The sequence below is a fragment of the Urocampus carinirostris genome, chromosome 15, assembly GCF_059441175.1.
Source record: "Urocampus carinirostris isolate Australia breed hairy pipefish chromosome 15, RoL_Ucar_1.0, whole genome shotgun sequence".
Taxonomy (NCBI): domain Eukaryota; kingdom Metazoa; phylum Chordata; class Actinopteri; order Syngnathiformes; family Syngnathidae; genus Urocampus; species Urocampus carinirostris.
In genome coordinates this window covers 7,835,536-7,860,978 of record NC_142363.1, presented here as the reverse complement: position 1 = coordinate 7,860,978, position 25,443 = coordinate 7,835,536, and the positions used below count along the sequence as shown (strand labels likewise).

The 25,443-nt window shown below is 40.0% G+C and overlaps 1 protein-coding gene across 1 annotated transcript in view; it reads left to right on the top strand.

Annotated features, from left to right (window-relative positions):
- Positions 1–24,624, top strand: part of sertad4 (SERTA domain containing 4) — a 36,816-nt gene extending 12,192 nt beyond the window's left edge. Inside the window, exons 2-4 of the mRNA XM_088355154.1 lie at positions 14,495–14,667; positions 16,974–17,086; positions 18,577–24,624. Coding sequence (XP_088211280.1) covers positions 14,514–14,667; positions 16,974–17,086; positions 18,577–19,329 — 1,020 coding nt within the window. The 5' untranslated portion in view covers positions 14,495–14,513 and the 3' untranslated portion in view covers positions 19,330–24,624. The remainder of the gene's footprint in view (positions 1–14,494; positions 14,668–16,973; positions 17,087–18,576) is intronic.
- The last annotated feature ends 819 nt before the right edge of the window (positions 24,625–25,443 follow it).

Genomic DNA, 25,443 nt, shown 5'->3' with positions numbered 1-25,443 from the left:
GCCTGTGTCCAATATTAAGAACATAATAGTCTTATCATTATCCCTCTTGGTTTTTGTGACCTTTGAGTATTTTTGCTTGTGCTTCAAATGTGTGCAATGTAGGGCTTCAGCCCAGGGGTTGGAAACCTATGGCTCGCGAGCCACATACGGCCCTTTTCATGAGTACATACGGCCTGGAGATAAAACTATACGCATGCAAACCTCATCACATTTGATGAGATCAGAATTGAGTCTATTGCATGCATAGCTGACTTGGCGCTTTTGCAACAAAGATGTACGGCTCAGTATATAAGGAGCATACTCCCCACTACAGTTTACAGTCGAGGTGTCACACCAACAGACGCTGATTTGGCTGTACATCGCTAAGGAATCCTTAACATGGAAGCTCATTAACCAATTTAGTTTTACTGTTGATACACTTTATGATTAAAAACCCACAGAAAAACTCTAAACAGCCAGAAACGCCAGCCATGCACACAGAGCAATTTGATTGGGTGAGCGGTAGGAGTGGGCTGAGCTATGCACACAGAGCACTTCTAATTGCACCAAAGGTGAAGACCAGTGTCTGAAATTCATGACAAAAAGTTAGCGGACACTAGGGCAGACAACTCTGAAAAGTTGCCTGCCCAGCCATAAAGTTGCCTGCCCCATTTTACACAACTTGAAACACAATAAGATGACTAATTGCAAAAAAAAACCTGTTGTTGCAAAGTATTAACGATTGATCATCAGAATATATAAAAGAACAACACTTTGAATTTAAGTTTATTATAAATCTACTTATAACATTCATTACATTTGTATGACATTGCTTTTTTTCATCTGTCATTAGTATGTACCTGTATTTACTTATCTTCATTCATGCAATGTTTGCGGTGCGTCATCTGCTACAAGCCACGTGAACTCCTATTTGCGCAATGCTTTTAATGTACTTTTACGTTTTGTAGCGGCTTCTTTTGAATCTTTCTTCTGGCTTGGTTCCTGACCACTTCTCCATTTTTCTTGTGTCTCTGTGCGTCTACTTTGGAAAATGATATGCAAATAAACGACCTTATAACGCTCGGGAGAGTCCGGAAGCACGAAGTTATTCGATGCAGGCTTCCGATTGGCTGCTGAGTATGCAAATTGCCTAACCAAAATTCCGAAATTTCCAAACCGGACAAAGATTTCGAAATCAGAATACAGCAAACGTTTGATTTGCAACAACAACAAAAAATAAAATAAAATGAGAGATTTTTTTTTTTCTTGAAAACGTTGTCAGCCACTAGGGCAGAGACGCTGTGTAAGTTATACGCCCGACGTAAAAGATGCACGCCCCGGGCAGACATTATTTCAGACACTGTGAATACGTCTATATCCTTGTTTGTAGTATTTTGCGACAGTTTTACAAAGGAACTCTGCTTGCACCTGTTTTGAAGCCATTATTTATTTAAAAATATGAAAGTCAAAATGAGCCTAAATTCATTTCATATTTTAACGAATTACCTAATGTGACACAGTGAATTATAATGTGCTGAGAAATGAGAGTTTGTCTGGAGAGCGTGTTTGGCGGTTTTACTGAAATTTGTCTTAAAATATATGGTTTGTCTCTCTCAAAAAAAATCAAAATATTTTGGCTGTTTGGGTCAAAAAGGTTTTCGACTGCAACCCTAGTCCATTCTTAAGGAGAACTGGCATTGCTCATATATATAACAGAAGCACAGTTTAATGAACAATGACATAGGGAGAGATTTGATTGTCTCGAAAGAACGATTGACTGACAACAACAAAGGGAGTTGGTCTTGGCGCTGTCTAATGACATATAGAATTGGTCCTCCCAACGTTATATATCACTCCTCCTTCAAGCCATCTTTGTTTTCAGATTTTGTCCTTAAAAAAGCTCATCTTCTATTTGAGCTTGAGGTCAACAGCTGAGTCGTGACCTAAGGAGTCAGCCAGTCTGTCTTTTGCATTTGCTTGCTCTGCAACTGCTTGGTCTAGTCTTAAAGACCAATCCCACTCAGATACATTTGTTGTGTTGTGTTGGGCATTACACAAAGTGGGGGGTTGGATAATTAAGGGTTGTGTGTTAGACGCACACAATAATTAGCGGGCGTACAGGGAATTTTTGTAAAACGTTATTAATCTGTCAATTTCAACTTTGTAAGTTCATAACAAGAATAAAAATTGGCAGAATCTAAATTTGTTTTTATGCAAATTATTCACAATTGGTGACAAATTAATATAAAGGTTGTTTTAACTCTATGATTTATTGTATTATCTGATCAAATGTTTATGGTAGTCTGCCACATTGCTTTAAAGAGACACTGTGTAATAATAGATCACTACATGTGTCTGTATTTTGTAGTGTAACCGAAAAATGACTGCTACAAAGCAAAAGGAAAAAAAACAAGCTGCAAAGTCTCAAAGGGACCAAACAGCAAACTTTTTTTAAAAAAAAATTCACAGCCGTTAAAAAGTTTTGGGGTTTCCAAGTACCTGTAGGAGCAAGATGTCGGACAATTATGTCAGCTCCCTCTAGATGAGCCTCATGTTATGTAAAATATATATACATTTCTGGACCTACAAGTATTTAAAAAAATACACATTTAGATGATAATTTTTTTTTTTCATTATTATTGAAATTTATATTGTTTTTTTCCAAAATAAATATCTGATCCGAGACCATTCATCATAGCTTTATTGGTCATTTTTAATTTGATTTTGTTCATATGTGTGCACGTGTCCGTGTGTGTGTGTGTGTGTGTGTGCATGTGTGTGTGTGTGTGTGTGCGTGTGTGTGTGTGTGTGTGTGTGTGTGTGTGTGTGTGTGTGTGTGTGTGTGTGTGTGTGTGTGTGTGTGTGTGTGTGTGTGTGTGTGTGTGTGTGTATTTGATTCACACTCTTTAATATAACTCTTAATAAGACATTGACCATTTCCATGTATTTTTGACTCCTAGCTGACTCAAGTAGTCAGGAAACCAGCAGAGGTAAATAGTACAAGTAGCAGAGTGAGACCTGACTGCATCCTTATAAACTCAGCATTCTGAAAAACGAAACACTATGTAATGGGAGACAGGGGTCCTGAGCGGGTGGTCTTCCCATTGTTTGCTAAAATATCTTCCTTCACCCAATGCAAAATTTTACCAAGGTCAGAGCCTCATCTGGGTAATATTGGGGGGGGGTTGTTCTCCTGAAACATAGTAAGTGTTGGTGTGGTGGAAATGCTTAACATGCAAGAACCCCTTATTAAAAAAGATGTAGGGTCCCACTGTCCCCTCCCATTCCTCTACCCAACCAACTCCTAGCGGCCCCGGTAGCACTTGGGCATGCCAATCCCACCCCCGACAGCAGCGCCCAACGAAGAGCCAGACCCGTGGCACAGAGCAACACCACTGGAACAACTAGCCACCCTTAGCCCAGCGGCGTGGGGCGAAGCCGGCCGGCCCCTTCTGGCCCCCCAGCAGTCCCAGCTCCTAGGCCTCCACACCAAATCACCTCATCCCATTTAGTCTGGTGAAAAATGGGGGTCAAATCATTGATAAGATAGTGTATGTGTTTATACAGATGATTAGTTAAAATTTTAGTAAACACTCAAAATAAGAGGGGAAGACGTTTATGGATTTTAAACATGCAAAGAGAACAGGAGAGCAAGCCTTCAGATAAAAAAAAATCCAACCGGTTCTTAAGGCCAACCCCTGAACCATTTAATTTATTTTAATCTTCTATGTTACAAAAAGCAGATCTACCCTAAGGAGTGTGGAATAACAAAGAACAGCAATGATTGACGAATAGTGACAATGATATCAACAGCTCATAATAGTCAAGACAACAAACTTCAGTCCGCAATAATAGTCAAAATAATAACCTGGTCTCTTTTGCAATCTCCTTTGGATGTGTCCAATAATAAAAATTATAAACCTTTATTAAATGATCACTTAAAATACTTTGATATTAGCCTGAACGTGATCCTGTTTTGGGAAATGAATGGCAATCAGAAGGGTTAGAAAAATGATCAAATTTAAATTTGCTAAAAAAATAACCACAACCATAACCTTGTCACAAAGAATAAATACTTTGTGGACTGATGAAAACAAGATGAGAGGCTGCAGGCACTATGCCAGGTGACCTCAGACACAAAATACTTGGCTTTTAACTTACATACCACAGATAATGGAGTGTTTTGGCCATAGCAATTCTTGAACACTTCTTTTGGCCGACAGCTGGATTAAAAACAGTTCATTTATGCGTTTGCACTTGATAGAAAATTATGTATTTTTGGGGCAAAAACAATGCTTCGTTTGAAAGAAAATTAGACCTTTTAAAAATACAAAAACAATCAAAAATAAAAAAAAATTCTCATATTTTCAATTTAACAGATTTCTTTAAAGTGTACTTTAATCCGAAGCACCTTTTGCAGTGTTTGTAAACACACCAATCAGTGTGTCTTGCTTTTTTTCTCTTTTTACAATTAGAATTGTATCTATTGTCATTGATAACAACTTGGTGAACACTGTTTACAAGTTTAGACATGGCATTGCAGGATGAACACGTGTGTAGTACTTATACCTCGTAGTGGTGCAAAAAAACTTCTTTCAAATGCACCATAGTTATTTAAAGAATAAGCAAAATATAGGAGCTTTAATATAAACATGCATGTTTAAAAAGTCCCAGTAGATCTAAGCCTTCTTCATTTATTTTACATAACATAAGCCTCACCGAGAGGCAGCTAACATATTTGTTCGCCATCTTGCTTACCGGTACCCAAAGATCTTAAAAAGGCTGGGCAAAAGGAAAAAAGGGAAATGTATGTATATACTACGAAATTACTTAAAAGCTAGATATCAGATTTAGTGCTTAAGATAGGATCTAACATGTTATTTTGTCTCCATTCTTATAAGAAAAAAATGCTATAGAAATACAACAAGATTTTACTACAGTAATATTAAAATTACTTAAGAAATACTACAAAGATACTAGTATGGAATTACTGCAAAATACTTCTAGATAAATATGACAAATATACCACTACAGTAACACAATAATACAAAAATACTTAATACAGATATATTGCAACAGAAATACTATAAAGAATATACTATGGAAATACTACAAGTATACTACTGTAGAGATACTACAAAATAAAAGTACAGTAATACTATAAAAATACTAAAGTAATACAAAAAAATCTGACTGCAAAAATACTATAAATTGTCAGGACCAGAACGGACACAGGACCCACTTGCGCGACGTCTACCACAAATTTTATTGAAAGAGAGAGGAAGGGCTGCGCCCACGATCCGGTGTTCGCTGGGCGCCGGAAGCAAGTCGCTCTCGCGAAAACGTGCTCGGGGACAGAAACGAGTCGTAAGCCAGGACGGGAGAGCGGACGTGGTTAGGATCAAAACGGGTCGTAAGTCGGGACGGGAGAGCAGACGTGGTCGGGATCAAAACAGGTTGTAGCGGGAGACAAACAGGAGCAAAAAAGTAGGTCAGGCGTGTGTCACGGTCGAAAAAGGCTTGCCTAGTATAGATGGTGATTCACAGATGGACTGACAACAGGTGACAGACAGGACTGGGTTCAAATACTGAGAGCCAATCAGAACCCGCGGCAGTTGGTGCCAAAAGAGCGGGCACAGCCGAGTCACATGACAAAAATATACCACAAAAATACAAGTCAGGTAATACTACAAAAATACTACAGATGTACTACAAATATCCTATGATGGAAATACAACAAAAATAGTACAAAAGTAAAACCATAGTAATACTACAGCAATACTACTAAATTAAGACTACAGATATGCGATAAAAATACACTTACAGTAAAACTGCAGATATACAGTACTACAAAATTATACTATAGAAAATACTACAAAAATACGACTGCAGAAATAATACAATGCCGTGCTAGGAATCAAATAGACTGAGACATTTCAAGGCAGTGGAGTATTTCTGATGCTGCGCCGCTCACATTTTGCTTTGGTTTAAAAAAAAAAATTCTTCCAGTATTTTTTTTTTATAATATTTTATCCTATCCTGTCCTTTATTAAGGAAAAGACAGCTTTAAAAATTGTGTCATTTTAGGGAGTTCTTGGGTTGAATTTGGGGGGTGCTTGAGCACCCCCCAAAACAGGCTGGTTCCGCCCATGTTTGACAGCAAAATGAGAGTTTGTGCACGACCAAGCATCCGAGCAGACCTCAGTTGACTTCTCATGATCTCCACTGCGAGTCAAGCACGACTGCGTACACGCTGTCTTAGCGCTGGAGGGAAGAAGTCAATCACAAGAGCAGAAATCATCGCTGCGGGTGACTTGTCTCCACTCATGACGAAGCTCCTTATGGCATTTATCTTTCTTTTCTCTTTCTGACTCATTCCCTTTATCCGTCCCCACCAAGGCACCCAATCAGACTTTCTCCTGTCCTTAGACTCAGTTCAATTCTCCTTATCAAACAGCCTGGTGAAATAATGTGATAAGTATTCTTGACAGATAAGGCAGGGGCTTCCAACTCGTTTTCACCGAGGGCCACATTAGCGTAGCGGCTGTCCTCAAAGGCTCTTATGTCCCTCACGTCAAAATGTGGCCCATGATAAGTTTTCTATGAACTCTGAGATGTTCTTGATAGGTCTTGGGCGCATTCCTAAAACAAAATGAACTTACAGTTACTAGCAGAGGTTGGTGGAGTAGTGAAAAAAATTCTGTTACTTCAGAATAATATGGTTCAAATAGAAGTAAAAATAGTCATCCAAATAATTACTTGAGTCAAAATAAAAAAGTACCAATACTTGGTGAAAAAATACTCAAGTACTGAGTACTTGTAGTTATGTCTTATTAATTGAACATTTTAGACAACAATTCATCAAAACATAAAAATAAATCAATCTAATCAACAATATATTACATTTATTTTAAAAAAACAATTGGCACCAAACATGTGCGACGCCACTGGTATTTTGCTTTAGGCCTCGGGTGTGCATGGGCATTTTTTGTAGGAACGGCATGGCGCCAAGTAAAAGAATCAGACATGTTTGATCATTTTTGGCACTGGGCCGCTAAATTCCTCAAGTGTGCGCGGCATGAGGTAAACAGCAAGCTGCTTTTTTCCACAACGCATGCGCTGTAGATACGGAAAACCACGGTGACTTCGGGAAACATTTATGACGCCCTTCTAGAGGAGAAATTAGTTGATGGTTTTGCCAACAATATTCATATAATATATCTAACAGGAGGAAAACGGGAGGTTTGATAGTTGTATTGCCCCCTTGCAAAGTTTAGTTATAGTTGGGTTAAAATTATAGCGAAATAATAATCCTTCTGAGTTTCCTGCATTACTTCCGGTTTTGGGGATCTCGTAGTAAACAGACAAAAGCTGAGGCCTAAAGAATACTCACGACCGGAGTATTGAAGCCTGAACCAGCCCAAGCACGACAAATTAACTTTATTTGAAGGACAGAGCCCAAAACAAACCCGAATTTTCATATTTCATTTGTGAGGCCTTTTTTTTAATCTGTGAGGAGGAGGAGGGCTTCTCTTTCGCCTTGTTTTTAATTAGCTATCCCTCAATCTGCACTGAAAAGTATTATCAAATAAAATAAATTATTTATATAAGACTTTTCAAACAAAACACCATAAAAAAGTGATTTAAAAACAATCCATTGCACAATGTGCACAGCTCAGTGGCTTTGGGGGTAGGGTGCCCGCTTCGGGACCGGGAGGTTGCTGGTTCAAACCTCGGCCGAGTCATACCTAAGACTTACAACATTGGTACTCATTGCCTCCTTGCTTGGCGCTCGGCATTAGGGGTTGGAATTGGGGGGTTTGGTCACCTAATGACTCCCAACACATCAGTTGGGTTGAGCGAGGGGACTGGGAATCCCCTCCTCTGTATCAATCTCCCAGAGAGAGTCAGGAATGTGTTCTTGACTATAACCACCTCCCACTAGGGCAGGGATGTCAAACTCAATTGCACAAGGGGCCAAAATTCAAAACACACTTAAGGTCGTGGGCCAACCAGGATAAACATATATTGAACACACTTATACTTAATGTTTTTGGAACATAAATATGAATAAAAACAGACAAGAATATTAAATTTAAACCTTAAATCACTTATACAGTATTTATTATTTTGCTCTAAATAAAAATAGCTTGTTAAATTATACAACTTAGAACTTAACTTAAACAACTTAACATTAAAATAACATTCAAATTCCTTTGCTCCTATGTCAATGTATATATATTAAAAAAAACTTAAATATACCAAAAGATTTGCTCTCCTTAATATATCTCCTGTCAAAAGTAGAATATGAAAATGCTACAAAACCTGGAAATATACATAAAACGTGTATTTTTCAGAAATAACAATTCTAATCATTCCGTTTTCTTTGCTCTTATGACTCTGATTTGATCATTTGCTCTGATCACAGCCGGACACTGTGTAGTTCTTTGCAGTATTGTGTTTTCAGCGCGGCGAAAAGGGTATAGTATATGTATATAGTATATAGCAGGGGTCGGGAACCTTTTTGACTCAAAGAGCCAGAAAGGAAAATATGTTAATTTTATTTTGGGAAAAAGCCACACCATATTTTATGAGACAAATTTACTAAATTGCTAAACCCGCGCCCCAGACAAAAGCTTAGTCTTCAGCACATTTATTTTTGATGATAAAAATTTATGAAAAGAGAATAATGCCAGAGCCCGTGTCCCAAAATCAACAAACATACCACTTTAAACTTGTCTCTTTCTTGCAATTACTCAAGATCGGTTAAACTCATTTTGACCCTTTTTTTTCATACATATTGGTTTCAAAACCAGATGCAAGCAATTATTTTGTGAAAACGTCACAACATTCTGAGAACAGGAAGCCTGATGTGCTTACCTTTGGCGCAGACGAAGTAGGGCGAGAGATGGGAGGGAGTGCTTGCACTTTTTGCATAGCTCCACCCATCCCTCCCACTCACCCAATCAAATAACTTTAAGTTCTCTTCCGGTGTTTTGGCGTATTTACTATTTGTTCCGTGGATTCATCAAAAAGTATCTGAACACTGAACACGGATTAAAAAGGAGCTTTTATATAAAGGATACTTTAGCGTTTTTTTTTTGTGTGGCACCTTGACTGTAAATCGTGGTGAAAACGTGCCCTATATATTCTGAAAAGTACTGGGGAGGGATCAATCATGCGAATCCTCCGCAAAGACAAATAGACCAAGAACATTGAAGTATAGCCAATTCAAAAAAACAAAACGAACAAAAAAAAACGGCAGAGACACCCCGGCCCCAAGGTTGACAAATTGAATTGGTATATGTATTGATATGGGACACAGCCTCTGGCATTGTTATTACGTGATAGATTTGATCAAATCATCAAGTGACACACAGTGAAATAATGCGGTTTTGTTGAGTTTTGTCTTGAATTATATAGTGTGGCTCTCTCATTGTTTTATGTTTGCTTTTATGGCTTTATGGGTCAAAAAGGTTTTTGCCCCCTGTACTAAACTATAAACTTATCACTCTCACATCCAGCCTCACTCAGTCAGACGTTAAAGTATGCCGCTGGCCTCTGAGACACGTCTACTTGTTCTGCAGTCCTCCATATCAAGCGTCAATTTATTTTTTCTCCATGAACAAACATTCACACTCCCTCTGTTGGAAGCCTCTACATGTGCCCTGAATAACACATATCGTGCACAGGGAAAGCTGCTCGGTCTGTATTCTCTTTGTTGTTGTTTAGTAAGCTGTCAATGGTGACCCCCGTGGAAAGGATGTGAGACAGATGGAGGCAAGAGCAATAGAAGAGATCGTGAAAGAGGGAGGGGGGAAACGGCAAGATAGAGGTTCCTGTGGAGGGCATGGGGACCGATGGCATGTTTGTTTCTCTGTGCCCGTGCAAATGGGGCGACGGCGGCAGCGAGCGGAGGTGATGGAGAAGAAAATAGCTGCGGGGGAAGAAGCGGCTCTGGAGGGAGGCGAACGGGGCAAAAAAGATGCTAATTATCCATGGCTGCGGCACTCAGTGGCAAAGACATAATTGGCCCTCGGGGAGGTCCTGTTTGGAGGATGTTGTGTTTGCGTGTGTGTGTTTGTGGTCTTGTGAAAAATACAATGCATTCAATAATAACTGTATGCAAGTCACCTTATTTACTTCTACTAAATTATGAGATAATTTCTAGTCAATTTTGTTTGTCTTAAAAACAACACAAGAAAATATATTAACCTCCTAAAGTTTCGATGCGTCAGACTGTTACGATGCAAAATCGTGTCTGTATGATGTCACTAGTCACTGAAATACATGCTACATATCATTGGAAAGCTTAAACTCTTGGGATTCATGATGTGCTGACTATTTTTAAATGTACTTTTCACAGAAACAACAGGTTCATTCTGAAAAATGGTACCAGAGAACTACAAAGCCGGTAAACTTACTAAAAAGGTGTCATAGTATTGCATTGATTAAACGATTCTCCGCAAAGATTGTCTCGTTACATTCACAACAGTCAGGGAAATCAAACCATGTAAAATATTTACTCCACACTATAATGCTGACGGTTAAAAGAAAATCTGCCTGAAAGCATTTCTGAATTGTTTGACGTTCCGTGTAAGATGATTTTCCATTTACTTTGACTGTTCAATTGACACTACTGTCAACCAATTGCAAGCTTCTTTTCAAGGTACACAGCCTGAAAAAGCCAACAAGGGCCTGTATTGAAACAAAGGATGCCTGACTTTGGCTCCAAATGATTTCAGCCATTCATGAGTGATTTAGACAATAACTAACAAATTGGTTGCCCAATGAAATTCTGAAAAGAATGATACACAGAGTTTATTCAAATTATGCCACAAAATAAACATCACAATCTAATTTTATGCACAATTGTCATGCGCAAGTGTGCACAATCACCTATAGAGACGTGGAAAGATAACTCAATTATTCTCTTAAAATGTATTTCACAATGTCTAGAAATTTGGCAAAAGTCAAATACTCTGTTGAAGAGGTTTTAGTTGTCCTCTAAGACTTGAGAGGGTCCTTTTGGAGTCTCCAAAGGGCCACTTTTGGAAACGCTGAGGCATACCCTCAGAAAAATGTGTAACATTCTAATGTTTAGTTTTTGACATTTTAATCAACTTTGACTTAAATTTACTTTTTTTTGTTGGTTTTATTGATTCAGGACACAATCCACTTAACTTTAAACGATATTTTGTCGCCATCATGGGGCAAATTAGCTGTTTTCCAGCTAATTTGCACATGCTGCACTCATCCCCAGGCATGTGATTGCAAAAAAAAAAAAAAAATCAGACGAGAACAAAAAACTTCTATTTCTGTGTGTTCTAACTTAGTAGCACTTGCAGTGATTATTTCAGTTGGGGACAAAACGGCAGAGGGTTAACTTTCAAAAGAGAGCAAAAACCATCCAGATTCTCCAAATGGTTCAAGAACAGCATTCAATTTACTTACATTGGGTACGTCTTGAATTGGGATTTTTGGTAAATTTGACAGTATTTGACACCTTTTTGCTTCCTGTCAATAATTAAAGGCGTGGTCTTTTGTCCACACACATATATATATATATATATATATATATCATCTCATCTCATCTCATTAGCTGTACCGCTTATCCTCATTAGGGTCGCGGGGGGGCTGGAGCCCATCCCAGCCATCTCCGGGCAGTGGGCAGGGGACACCCTGAACTGGTTGCCAGCCAATCGCAGGGCACACGGGGACAGACAACTCACTCGCTCATTCACGCCTAGGGACAATTTGGATCGACCAATTCACCTGAAAATGAATGTTTTTGGAATGTGGGAGGATACCGGAGTGCCCGGAGGAAATCCACGCAAGCAGGGGGAGAACATACAAACTCCGCACAGTCTGGAGCTGGATTTGAACCCACGCAGGAGGTTCCCACGACATGAACTGTACCGTACATGCGCTAACCACTGCGCCGCCGTGTGTGTGTATATATATATATATATATATATATATATATATATGTATATATATATATATATATATATATGTATATATATATATATATATATATATATATATATATATATGTATATATATATATATATATATATATATATATATATATATATATATATATATGTATATATATATATATATATATATGTATATATATATATATATATATATATATATATATATATATATATATATATATATATAAATGGAAAAATGTCGCGTTAACGATTAGCATTACAATATTTAATTTATTAACGTAACGATTGAAATTCTGCCCTGCTCACGCCCCCGGGTATCCAGCCGCCCTGTTTTCACCATTGTCACTATCAGCCCATTATGTGGCTGTTCTTTAAGATTCCAGATCTGATTTCGTAATATAGGTGTTTTTAATAAAAAAAGAAACGGCTCAGGTGTGGGCCTTTAGAATGATTTATGTCTTCTCTCCTCATTTTTAGTGTCTACTACACTTAAAAATGTATCAACATTGTTAAGGAAAATGTTGATGTTTTTTGCAATGCATACACTGTCATTGACAACGATAGGCATCAGAAACCCTGAGCTGGCAGGGACTGAGCTAAGCCGCTTAAAATACGTAGCTTTACAAACACTTGGCTGATGAGGTCCTCACTCAGTAAAAACTTGAGGACTCTTTGATGCCAAAAGTGCATTTAAAATGAAAAAATTAAACACGTTTTTGCGATCAAATCAGTAGCCCCCCAAAATGTATGGAAAGAATCGACTTCTGCAAGTGCATGATTCGCTCCTAGATTTAACAGAGGCGTTGTCACACAAATAATCTTTGGAGCAGCAACAAATGCTTGTGAGGAATCTGCACTCTTCAAGCTGTTCAGTCATGCCAAGTGGGTGGCTTATTGAAGCGGACACTTTAATCTGCTAGCCCAGCAGGAGCGAGAATGGTGTCACCTCAGTTCGGGTCTGCCGTGGCGGGGCTGTTTTTGAGTGTATCTGGTGAGGGAATCAGAGTGAAGGAAATCCAAGTTCGTGACAAGATCGTCCAGCCTCAGTCGCCCGGAACAGCTGGCTTTGCATCGTACAAGGAGAGGGGACGACTCATCCGTAAATCAGATGACAGACGGCCACGGTGATCAAAAGGACACGCCGTCTCCAACTTCACATTCCATTCACGTCTTCTCTCGTCAAACCCAAAAGAGGATCAACACAAGTGCTTCTTTTAGGAGCTTTCGGGTTGAATCGTGGCGGACGGCCAAGGTTTGTCGCTCGTGGACCTCAAAGAGACCTATTTAAAAAGGAAGCATCAATATTCAAGATGTATAACCCCAAAACTGTGTTGTTTGTCGATCAATCGTTTACAACAGGGTAATGTAATGTTTTTTTACTGAGCCGACTGTCATACCCGCAAAGTTGAGACAATACCAACAGTCTAAAGAGTTTAGTCCAGGAAATTGAATGTTTTTGAGATGAAGTGTTTGAGGAGTATGTTAGGAGTAACAAGATTGGATAGATTGAGAAATGAAATTGTGAGAGACAGAACTGGAGTAGTCGTGGAACTGAGCAAGCGTGTGGATAAGAGAGTACTCGGTTGGTTTGGACACATGGAGAGGATGGATGGGGAGCGAATGTTGAAGAGGATCTACAGAGCTGAATTAAATGGAAGGAGACCAAGAGGAAGGCCACGATTGACGTGGATGGATAGTGTTATGAGTGCACTGCAGGAAAGAGGTCTAAATATAATGGAAGCTAGAGCTCTTGTTGGTGATAGGAAGGAGTAGAGAGGTGTTTTGAAAGGATAGTGGGATTGTGGACACGTTCTAAGGGATGGGCTGGGCACCCATATGATGTGGCAGGGGTAAACCAGTGAAAGCTGTCGAGCCCTGCTGTTGAACAGAAGAGTGTGTTGTGTCACCCTGACCCGAGTGACACGGCCGCTTTCTTGTGTCCCGTTTCATCTGGAGGGACGAAAGCATGACCAACTTAGGTGCCGAGGTGCCTAACTTGTTTGGGTGTTTGGGCATTTGGGTTGGCCATGGTCCATAAATGTTTGTGTGTGTGGGTTTTTATTTTGCTATTTATTTTTCCCTTTTATTTTCCTTGTTTTTGTATGTTTGTCTTGTTGTCGGTCACCCCTCTTGAGGGATATGACCAAGGTAGATAGATATATAGATATTTTTTAAACCTTTATTTAAGAAAAAAATGAAAGTCAAAATAAGCCTCAACATTCATAAGTAACTGCGGGAGGGAGGCAAAAAGTGCTTCAGTATATTATTAATATGGGACACAGGCTTTGGCATTATTATTATTTCATAGATTTTATCAAATCATCAAACATCATGCAGAAGAATAAAATGTGCTGAAGAACTAGCTTTTTTTCTGGAGAGTGGATTTGGCGGTTTTATTGAATTTATGTATGGTACGGCTCTCCCGCCCCAAAATAATTACAATATTTTTGCTTTATGGCTTGTTGGGCCAGAAAGGTTCCCCACCCCTGCTTTACAACAAATTTGCTCTGCTTCATTTTACTCAATCTGACTTTATTTACTCTTTTTTCTAGAGCCTAATCAGTCAAAGAGATGACCCTGGTCCTGTCCATGAATCCTATTTTTGAGCCAGAGGGAGAACCTCTCCTGCCAACGTATCCGCCCATATGGAAAAGCGAGAACTGCAGCAAGACGTGTCTGCCAGGCGTAAGCTTGACAGGCCACCCTGAACACCGTCAAAAACACGGTAAACAGGCAACCCACGCTAGTTTATCTTGTTATTTGTTTTCTCACCAAATTTTTCACGTATGCAGGAGTGGAATTTAAAATGATTCTCGTGGTCAATCCAACAACTCAAATCCCGTATTTTGTCATTCTTCAATGTTGTTTCCATAGTATGATATTGGTAATTGTTGGGGACAACATGTACACGTGTCGTGGATTGTTTTCCTGTTTTATCCATGAAGTGGCACAGGTTAATTTTCTAGTTGTACAGTATAAAGTCAGGAACGATTTGTTAGACTGTTGTCCTACCCAGAAGGGCAAAGTGTTTGGACTGCTAGGCTAAACACGGAAGCTGGCTAACTGTTTTTGTCCCTTTGGCTAATTTTTATCTTTTGCATGTCAGGGACCAGGAACGGAGACGGGACCCAATTGCATTCGTTTTACTCAGTTTTATTAAGAAGGAGGAAAGGACTTGCACCCAGATCTGGGGATCATCGGTCATGGGTAGCAGATTGCTGAGAACGCGGAAGTGGCGCTTCTGTGTCGAGCGCAGTCAATGTCGAGAGCGAGGAAAAACAGGTCAATGGCGGGGACGAAGGAGCAAAAACATAAACGGGTCCAGATAAAAGGTCGGCAACTGGATTCAGACAGAACAACATGGCAGGATGGAGTCAGGAGTCACAAAAGTTTGCCTAGCGTGTAGCGTAGGTTTACAAACGATCCGACGAGTGTTTTCAGGAAAGCGGGGGTTTAAAAAAGAGGAAGCAGCCAATCAGCGTCCGCGGCTGTTGGCGCCAACGGAGCAGACTCAGGTGCCCCGCATCAGCAATCATGACACTGTACTTTTGCATAGTTTGTCCTACTTAAGTGAAATAATAAGAATTGTCTTTCTTTAACCTGAAGACTGTTGTAAGCGTGTTACTAGATCACAGTTAAATCAACAGAGTAAGTAGCTTAACTCTTTTTTGATTACGTATCATACAGGCCGCCTGAAATTGCTTTGTTTGAACATTTAGTTATTTGTTTTGTGACCACTTTCTTGTTTGTCACTTTGTTCTTGATCTTGTTATTAAGTACCATCCTGTTTTTGATCATATCTGCCTCAGTTCTGGCTTCTCTGCACTCGGGTCCACCCACATTACGTAATAATATTACTGACCACCAAACGACCCCACAGGAAGCATCCACGTCCCTGTCCCGGCTGCGAGGAGAAAGTCCCTCGACCGCTTCTGTTCCCTGTCCTGGCGATGAGGGAAAGGGTCCCTCATCAGCTTCTGTCCTAGTGGCAACAGCGTTATTGTCCGGCAGAGAAGGATAGGGACCTTCGCCCATTCCTGTCCCAGTGGTAAGAGGGTCCCTGTACCAGCGGCGAGGATAGCAGTTGTCCATTGCTTCTGGCCCTGTTTAGGTGTGGAAAGACAGGGACGTTCAGCCCCCCATACTAGTGGAGAGGGTGTGTTTAACACAGACTCCGTGATCTTTTTGGGGGGGTTTGGGCCACCCGGAATCTGGCCCTTGGTAGGAGCTGGTGCTAGGATCTAGCCCTACTTTCCTCTATAGGGCGCCAACCGGGGGTAGAATTGTACACATGTGTGCCCAGTTTCTGCACACCTGGGCTTTTTTAAGGACTTCTTGGACAGTAGACGAGGTCGGGTCATTGTGATTCGGGTTTCCATATACAACTTTTTTGCCACACTCATTTAATTTATGCTGGCTTTATCTACCATGTAATGTCTGCTTTTGCTTGAACATTTAGTTGTTTTGTGACCACTTGTTTTTTTGTTATTTTGTTCCTGATTTTGTTATTGAATACCATTCCTTTTTGAGCACACCTGCCTCTGTCCGCCTTCTCAGTGTTTTGGTCCACCTACAAAAACTCTCAACTGCAGTATATAGCATTTAGAGCACATCCTTTGTAGCAAAGAGTAGCATAAAGTTTTACCATGATGCCTGCACGCGAAACGAATTCAGCGACCAGGCGCCAACATCATCAAACATGTTTAATGCTCGATGTATTTGGTGCCATTTTCTTCCAAAAAGTGCCCCTGCATACCTGCCACCAACAGCAAAATGCAGATTGCGCTTGATGCCCACTGCACCAAAGCGGTGTGCTATTATAGTAGTCCCCAGCCCAGATCGACATAAGGGTTGGTGATGAAACCGGGTTACCGCCAGCCTCTGCTTTTGTTTCTCAATTCCCACTACAATTGCAGTCCCGTTATGTGTTAATCAGTTGTGCATAATCTTATTGTATATGTATTACTCTTCAGGAATAAAACATTATAACTAGCATATCGTTGTTTTTGAAACAGTTTTTGTTTTCTGCAGAACCTCCCTGTCGACGGATTACAGACCATGTCTCAATGTCAAGAATTGCATACTTTAAGAGAAAGTTGGTTGATGACGAAGCTTCTTTCAGTTTCAGGACTTACTGCCAAACTGTAAGTAATAGGTGACATTAACTGATACTTGAGTGATCAATTCAGCATGTATTTTCCCCTTCCTCTTCATATATCATATTGCGATTTGGGGATTTTGCTAAGTTTTAGTTTACATGATGGAAACCTTAAGAGCAGCACATCTGTGTGTTCTGTCAGTTTTGATTAATTCATTAATGCAATTGAATTACATACAAATATGTTTTGGCCACGTTCAAGACCCACTGTACTTTCAAGGTAAAGAACATAGTAATACGTTTAATTTTTCAATGTCTTGATTTACACTATTTTTCCTCTATAGCAATTAATATATATTCCAGACTATTGGTCACTTTAGAGAATAAAATTACACTCAACCAAACATGCATGATTTATGTTTGTTTTACTATTCACACCCTGGGTCACTAACATTGTACCTACGGGCATAAAACCTCTGAGTAACCCGCGAACCAGTTCCAAAGATACAGATAATTTGAAAAAAAGTATTTGAGCATTGTGATTTCTGGATTTTTCTTTTAAGTTCATCTCTCCCACAGTGGACATGCACCTACGATAAAAATTGCAGACCATTCCATGATTTCTAAGTGGGAGAAACAGCAAATTGGCAGGGTGTTCAAATACCTATTTTCTTCACTGTAAATCCCCAGCATGGGTCATTGTAATTTTCTCAGGAATTTTTAAATGTAAACAATGGAAGAGATTTTGGGAAAATGCTTTATGTATCTGTTTTGTAATTTTTTAAAACATCGGCATAAATCAAATACGAATAAAAAACACCCAATATTCCAGACAGTGATATACACAAAGATTGTATAAACATGGCAAAGAACAGGTAAACCATGTGACGAAAGTCACCTCCGGGAGGCTGATAGATGGGAGCGGCTACTAGTCCTCCCAGTCCACAGGCCCCCCAACCTTAAAGAAATACTAAAATATAAAACAATAAAAAACACAGAAATAGGAGAAGTGAAATACAATCAGATAAAAGGTTAGAAGTTAAACTAAATTGATAAAAACTGCTTACTAGTCATGCTGGAAAAGTGTGACTTGAGCCTGTTCCTATTATGATCAAAGGTCCCTGTGAAACTAACGTCCCCTGGCAGGCTGTTTTATAATTGAGGACAAAGCGACTAAATGCCACCCTGTCATGGGTTTTGGTCCTCGTCCTAAAAATGGTCAACAACCGCTGCCAGAGGACCTCAAGGCCAGTGACGGATGATATAATATAAGCAGGTCAGACAAATAAGACCGCCCCAGTCAACACACATGTTGCTGAATTCTGCAATAGCTTTAGGCTTGCATTGTTCTTTTTTAGGAAGTCTGAGATCAGGGAATTGCAGTAGTCTGACAAGATGTGATAAAGCACTATCCAGCACTTCTGTGTTTGCCTGAGAGATAAATGGCTAGACTATATTCTTCATATGAGGAAGTAATCAGAATAATGAAAGAATAAAATATGAATGACCATTGTGTGGTTGTCATCCGTCACTTAGGTAGCCCCCGTTTTGGAGGAACGGGCTCACGTACTGCGCCTCTCCCTGGAAAAGATGCGCTTCATCGACGACCCGGAACTCTTTCTGCGCCGCTCCGTCCTCGTCAACAACCTCTTGCGGCGGCTGCGTGCCGACATCCTGCTGCAGAGCACCGAATGGAGCTTTCCACCCAGTCCGGTTTTTACCACCATCTTACCCCCTAACTCAAATGCCACCCAGCATGCACTCAGCAGGTCCGTCCCAACGCCCATCTGCTTCGCTCCCCAAGCCGGGCCGCCGTTCCGTAAGCGCTTTCGGATGGTCCGCTCGGCGCAAGATGACCTCCGTGATGATTGCGTTCAGACGTGCTGCTGCATATACGCAGCGGCGGCGGCAGGACACTACCTGCACCTCCCGTTCTCCATGTACGAGGGGGAACTGTCTGTTCCGCACTCCTCCCCGTTTTTCCAAATGACCGGCCATCCTGGATTACAAATCGCAGTCCTAGATGATGACGATGAAGACGAGGAGGAGGATGAAAATAATGAGGAAGAGGTGGAAGAGGTTGGCGAAAGGAGACAGGTGGGTTCTTCTACCGAAAGGTTAGAAGCGAAAACAAAGCAGAAAAGCCAAACCATGACTAAGCAGGGTCCTGCCCACACCAGGACAAAGGAGGAGATAGAGTCTGAAGAGGACCCAGTTAGTGAGTGGGGCTCCAAACCTGAAGACTTTCTCAAGGCTCAATGCTGGCCACGCGAGAGTCAAAGACAATGACAACGTGCTGACAATGTCTTACTACTTTTTATTAGACGGAAAAACGCACACAAAAAATCGGATAAGTTGCAATTTTGGTGAGAGGGCCAGTTGGGTGCTCCAGCTATGACACCTTAAGCATATCTCCAAAAGAAAACAGTGGTTGAAATTGTGTAACACCAGGGGGTATTGCATGAAAGTGTAATAAAGAAATCAAGGCTTACTGAATAAGCGAAGATTGATCTAGTCTGTACGGCGCAGTTCCGCTTGATCAGTTGCACATGGGCGCGGGGCGGGTATAGTTAGTATAAATGTGAGTTCACAGCATCATTAAATAGACCCTCAGAATCGATTTTAGATGGGAAAATGTCACACATTGTCCACTTCAAACAATACATAGCTCCTTAGGGAGTTTTTAGACATGAAATAAAACATTTTTAAAAACTTACGTGTGCACTTAGAGAGAGAAAGAATAGAGAGAACGCCTGGCGATTGTGCAGCCGCTTAATCTAAGGTTTCTAAAAAGCAAATTCAGTTGTTCAGTCGTGCGATTTCTGCCTACCACACAGGGGGCCCGGTTTGGATTCTCGACTAATCCGACAGAGACAAGTTTTTGTCTATTTATCCTAACATTAATTTTGTTTTCTCTTTTAAATCTTTTATGAAATGATTATCCTGGAGTGCCACTTTTAATCTCCTTTTTAAACAACGTTCACTACATTGTAATCAATGACAATAAGGAAAATTACATATTTAATGATTTTTTTGTTTTTTTCATTGTTCCATCATAAAGAACAAAACAGGAATGAGATACATATTCATCAAAGCTATGAAGGCAAGTTCACAAGAATTCTTAATTGGCAATAACTTTAGCACTATAAAATGACCTTTGCATTTATACAGAGAACAATGAATTGAGAAAATAGTCAATTCGTAAAATCGTGTTGGAGGATAATTAGAATAATGCAACATTTCAAGAAAGTCTATTAAAATACTAAAAAACCAAATAATCTTTCAAACTATTGATAGTACAGAAGTGCCAGATGTTTCAATGGGGATAATGTCACGCTAGCTGCGAAGAATAAATCACCATAGTCTCTGAGCCGAGCTAATATTAACCCGATTTCAAGCAACCAACTTGAGGGTAAATTCAGCAATGATAATGAACATATCCCAATGTAATTCCTTATGTTGGTTTCGTGCAGTACCCCCTAGGTCTAACTCGAATTGGTTGACAGATTTGTCTTTTAGTTTACACAAGTTGGTGTCGTAAGTTTCATTTATAAACGTGCCAACAGCGTGAGACAATCCTTCTAGATCATGATCAGAATCATGACGCCAACTGCTCTACATGCTGCAACCATTAAGCTCTTTCTCACACCGCAATGGGAAATACTCAATTTTGCACCGTATTGAGTACAGTATTGAATGGGCCCATGGACAAACTACAATAATGCAGTAATGACTGACAATTGTTTTAGTTCAAACTTGAACTTTAAAGGAGATCCCAAATTCTAAAAACATACAAGATGTGAGGAAATAGTACATGGTTAACATATAAAATTATATGAATTTCATCTGTATATTGCAATTATTTTCTGAGAAAAGACAGCATGTCTTTGTAATTCTGAGCTGTGGCATCATTGGAGGAACACCCAGAGGCTAGCAAGTCAGTCCTCATATAGTTTTATGTTTTAATTAGTCGAAGAGGTTACCAGTGTTTTGAGCGAGGTTTTGGTAGTTTTCATTGAGAATGCCAAGACGCTGTTTCGCAGGTGGAAGGCGAGCAGCCAAAAGGGCTAACTGGCATAAAAAAAAAAAAACACGGGGAATCGGCAACGGGAGGCTAATCAGGAGCAATCAACAAAAGGCGGCCACAGCCTCAGCGAAAAAAATGCAAGGCTGGCTGAACAAAAAACACGCCGTGAGCAGCCAAGCAAACCAGAAACCAACAATAAAAATCGGCAATGGCTATGGCGACAAATGCGAAGCTGGCCGGGAATAAATAAAAAAAAAGGAAAACAGCAAAACCGCCGCTAACGCAAGGCTAGCTGATCAAAAAACACGGATTGAGCAGTCAGGCTAACCTGTAACCATTAATAAAAAGTAGCAACAGCAATAAACCAAAGCTGGCCGGGAATAAACCAAGGGACACAAAGATACCGGTGTTCTGCCCTGTCCAGACCATTGGGTGTCCTGACAGCAATTTGTTTTCTTTATAACCAAGTAAAACCAGCAACACTGAAACTCAGAATTACTGCATACAGAACTTGTATTGATGATATAAAAAGAGGGTTGGCATGCACACATACTCTGCGTGGTTACCGTAGTCATCAAAAACCATGCTAGAAAGCTACCACAGAAAAACACCCCAGGCTTCAAAGCATCATCAGAAAAGAGTATTTTAAAGCAGTGAAGAGTCAAAAAAGCCAAATGACAAAAATCGTTAGTTATAACTGCTTTCAGCTTTGTGCGTGTGCATTTATGCTAGGCATTGGTAGGACATCTCGATTGGTAGGAAGGAATTTCACAAACATTGGGACTAACGCAAGGCTAGCCGGCCAAACAACATGCGGTGGGCAGCCAACGAGCGCGAACCGAGGGTAAATGAAACAGGAAAGCCCTCGGCAGCCCTGACACGAACGAGGAGATAGCCGGACAATTTAATATATTATATACACGCGCAGCGAAAAATACAAAAATCCTCAATTGCCTACCTCCAAGAAGAAATAAGCAGAAAGCAGCTGCTGTCTCCTACAATCGATGTCTATTTCCGAGCTGCCTCGCATGTTGTGTTAATAGGATTCACCAACTTGAAAGGGTTGTGTTCCTTCAATGATGTCACGCCTCAACAGAAAACAAGCCAAATGGGAAACATTTGAAACAAAATTTTTTGAAATCCTCAGCATGTGGAATATATTGCAACATTTTTGCATAATTGAGGAGGGACATACAAATTCTGTGCCTGTCTGGGAATACCTTTAACAAGATAGCTCAAATGTGATGATTAAAGAAGGATTGTGTTGTCACGTTACCTGTTTATGGGATCATGACTTTAGTATTGCACTGTCTCCAAAACCTCAAAATCTCAAGATCCCCAACAGAGCACATGGTACACTAGTCTTGAGGACACTAAAAAGAAAATCAGAATACTATAATACATTCCAAAACTTTGCTTGATTTGCCTCTTTTTTAAATTGAATCCTGATAATGATATCATTTTGAGCTGTCTGCTTCATATAATAAAGACAACAATCGTAAGCATTGGCATTGTTAAAACATATTTAAGTGCCTTAGCAATATGGTGGTTCTTGTTTATTGTGTGTTCATATTATTTTCTAATGCATATACTGGACTAGGTATTTTGTTGGTTGCTGTGACATTTGACTGATTTTGTTTTCAGATGTATTTCCAATGCATGTTGCAGAATCTTACTCAGCACTGACAATAGACATGAGCCAGCCTTGAAAAATAAACTGTTTACGGCTTTCTGAGAGCCTACTCTGTACCCTTCTCTGAAGGATGTTTAACTGTTTTTGCTCGTTATGTCCCTAAAACATTAAACCTGAAATGCAGGATTGCAATTTCCTTGAGAAAGAGTTTGTTTTCATTTGTCTGCACACACACAAAAAAATCATGCGACTGGTTGGACATCGATGGATTATAATGAACATTGGATTGTTTCTTTTTCTTTTATTATAGACCCTTCAGAAGCAGAGCTACAGATTCATCTCTAGGTCTGTAACTTGGTTTGACCTAGATCAGATATGCACAGCCACCCCTCTTATCAAAACGCCGTAAGCAAAAAGTTGGATGGACAATTTAATCTTAATTTTTTTCATTTTTTGTTTTCCTTTATGAAACACCAGTATTTATACAAAATAAAAACATTGATATGTCAGGTTAAAGGTGCTGCGGTTTTGGAAATGCTCTAATAGCTAATGCCATCTTCTTGCTTAATTCATCATTGCAGCCTCTTTCCAGCTCCTTTGTGGTGCATGCAAGTACAGTATGTGCAATTCTTACCCGCTCGAATAAACTCGTATTTTTTAAAATCTTTTTGGGGATTGGGTTGGCGTTGTATTTGAAACAGGCCTTTTCTTACATGAAACGTTCTCACACTACATGAACTGTGGTGACGAGCATAAAGTTACTCTCCAACCACGCACAAAGAAGATCATTCACTCACAAACTCATTTCCATGGAAAATTTTGATTTGCCAATCAACCTACTATATAGTTTGTTTTCGTATTTTTGTACGTGGAAGGAAACCGAACGACCTGGAGAAAAGCCACAGGGAAATAATAAGCTGAAATTGATTAAAAGACCTTAGTACTGAAAGACAGAAGTGATAACCAGTCAGCTGCCATGTCGCTATGTCTAACATGCATTTGAATAAGTTTCAAACAGTTATTACAAACATAAATAGTGTAGCACAGTTTTAGGATTTCTGAGTGCCGATAGCAGTTACCTCAGATTTGATTTTTGAAGCTGTGCTTAATAAGGCTTAGAAAGTTCGTGTATATCTGTCCATCATGGGGCGTTGGTACTCCAAAAAAACGAGGGCTATATTCCCTCTTTTTGACATCTGGTCTGTATCTTGCGTGGGTACGCCAATAATCCCAGGGGCCTGAGTCCTGCTTTTTGGGATTGATTACAAAAGTATGTGCTAACATCACCAATCATTTTTGCAACTGTTCTTATTCTTTAATTGGGCTGTACTACCACAATCTCCACCTGACTGGAGGAGACAAAGGAGATTATAGCCGGCTACAGGAGGGTGCTCACCGAGCATGCTCCACTCACAATCAACGTCGCTTCGGTGGTGAGGGTGAGCAGAATCGACTTCCTAGGTGTGCATATGCGCAAGGACTTGTCCTGGAGTCATAACGTCCCATCCCTGTCCAAAACCCCCATCAAGGCCTGTACTTTCTGCGTGAAACCAAATGCAAAAGTGCTTCGGCCACCATCATGGATAACGGTGTGGTATAGCGCCTCCACCGTGTCCTGCCATGGAAACAGTAGGAAAGGTTATTGGTGTGCCCCTCACACTCTTCCTGGACATCTACAACTTCCTTTCTTCCTCGCAAAGCCATCAGGATTGCGGGTGACCCATCTCAAAGCCTCTACAACATGCTACCATCAGGGAATATACTGCAGAGTCTCAGAGCCAGAACCAGCAGGCTCAAGGAAATCTTCTTTCATCAGGCTGTCAGGATTCTTGACTACCTCCCTAACCTACCCTCTTCCACCTCTCTGCTTTCTGCTTAGTCAATATATAACAGCTCTGTTTAGATTGTGGCTTATCCTTTGAATTTTTTTTAATTCTAAACCTTACTTATGATACATTTTGATTGACTTTGTAATTTGTTTTTTGGATTTTACCTTGTTTATTGCATGTTTGCAGGTGGCGAAGAGGAAGTAATTTCATCTGTGCTGTATTTTGTGCAACTAACATATTTGACAATAAAGTTGAAGTTGAGAAATCAATTCTTGCAATCGACCATTTGTATGTAAAGCTTATTATAATCCAGTAACTCTAATGCTGGAGGCCAAAATCCTTTGGTTTTGTTTTCCACGAAAAACTCAGGATCTCTATCTATCTATCCAGTCATCCACCAGCCACCGATCTTTCATTCAAAAATAATTCAAGCTCCCAATTAGTGTGACAGGTTACGGTGAGCTTGTCTTTCTGCTACCTGCCTCGTTCGCTTCCACTGTTCTAACAACAACACACTAATGACTGGTTTGGCATGCGTGAAGCGTACAAATTGATGTGAGTAGTGGCACCCTCCCCCGTGGCGTACACCCACCTGTTTTCTGCAAAACCCCCCGTTATTATGTCTGTTTTTTATCTTTGTTTTTCCAGACAACTCTGTAAAGAAGCAAGAAGAAAAAAAAGATTGTAGGGGAAGTAACACTCTTAAAACTAATTTCAGTTTTGTTGCTCCCAAAAACGAACAAGCCCAAGGTTTAAAATTGAACATTGAGACCCTGGAAAAATGAATGAACAACAAAACTCCGCTAAAAATTTAGATCATTACAAATTTGCTTCATCATTTGAGATACTTGTGGCAAAACATAATGTTTGCCCATTATCTGAATTTTTTTAAAGCTGTGGTTAAATTTTCCTAT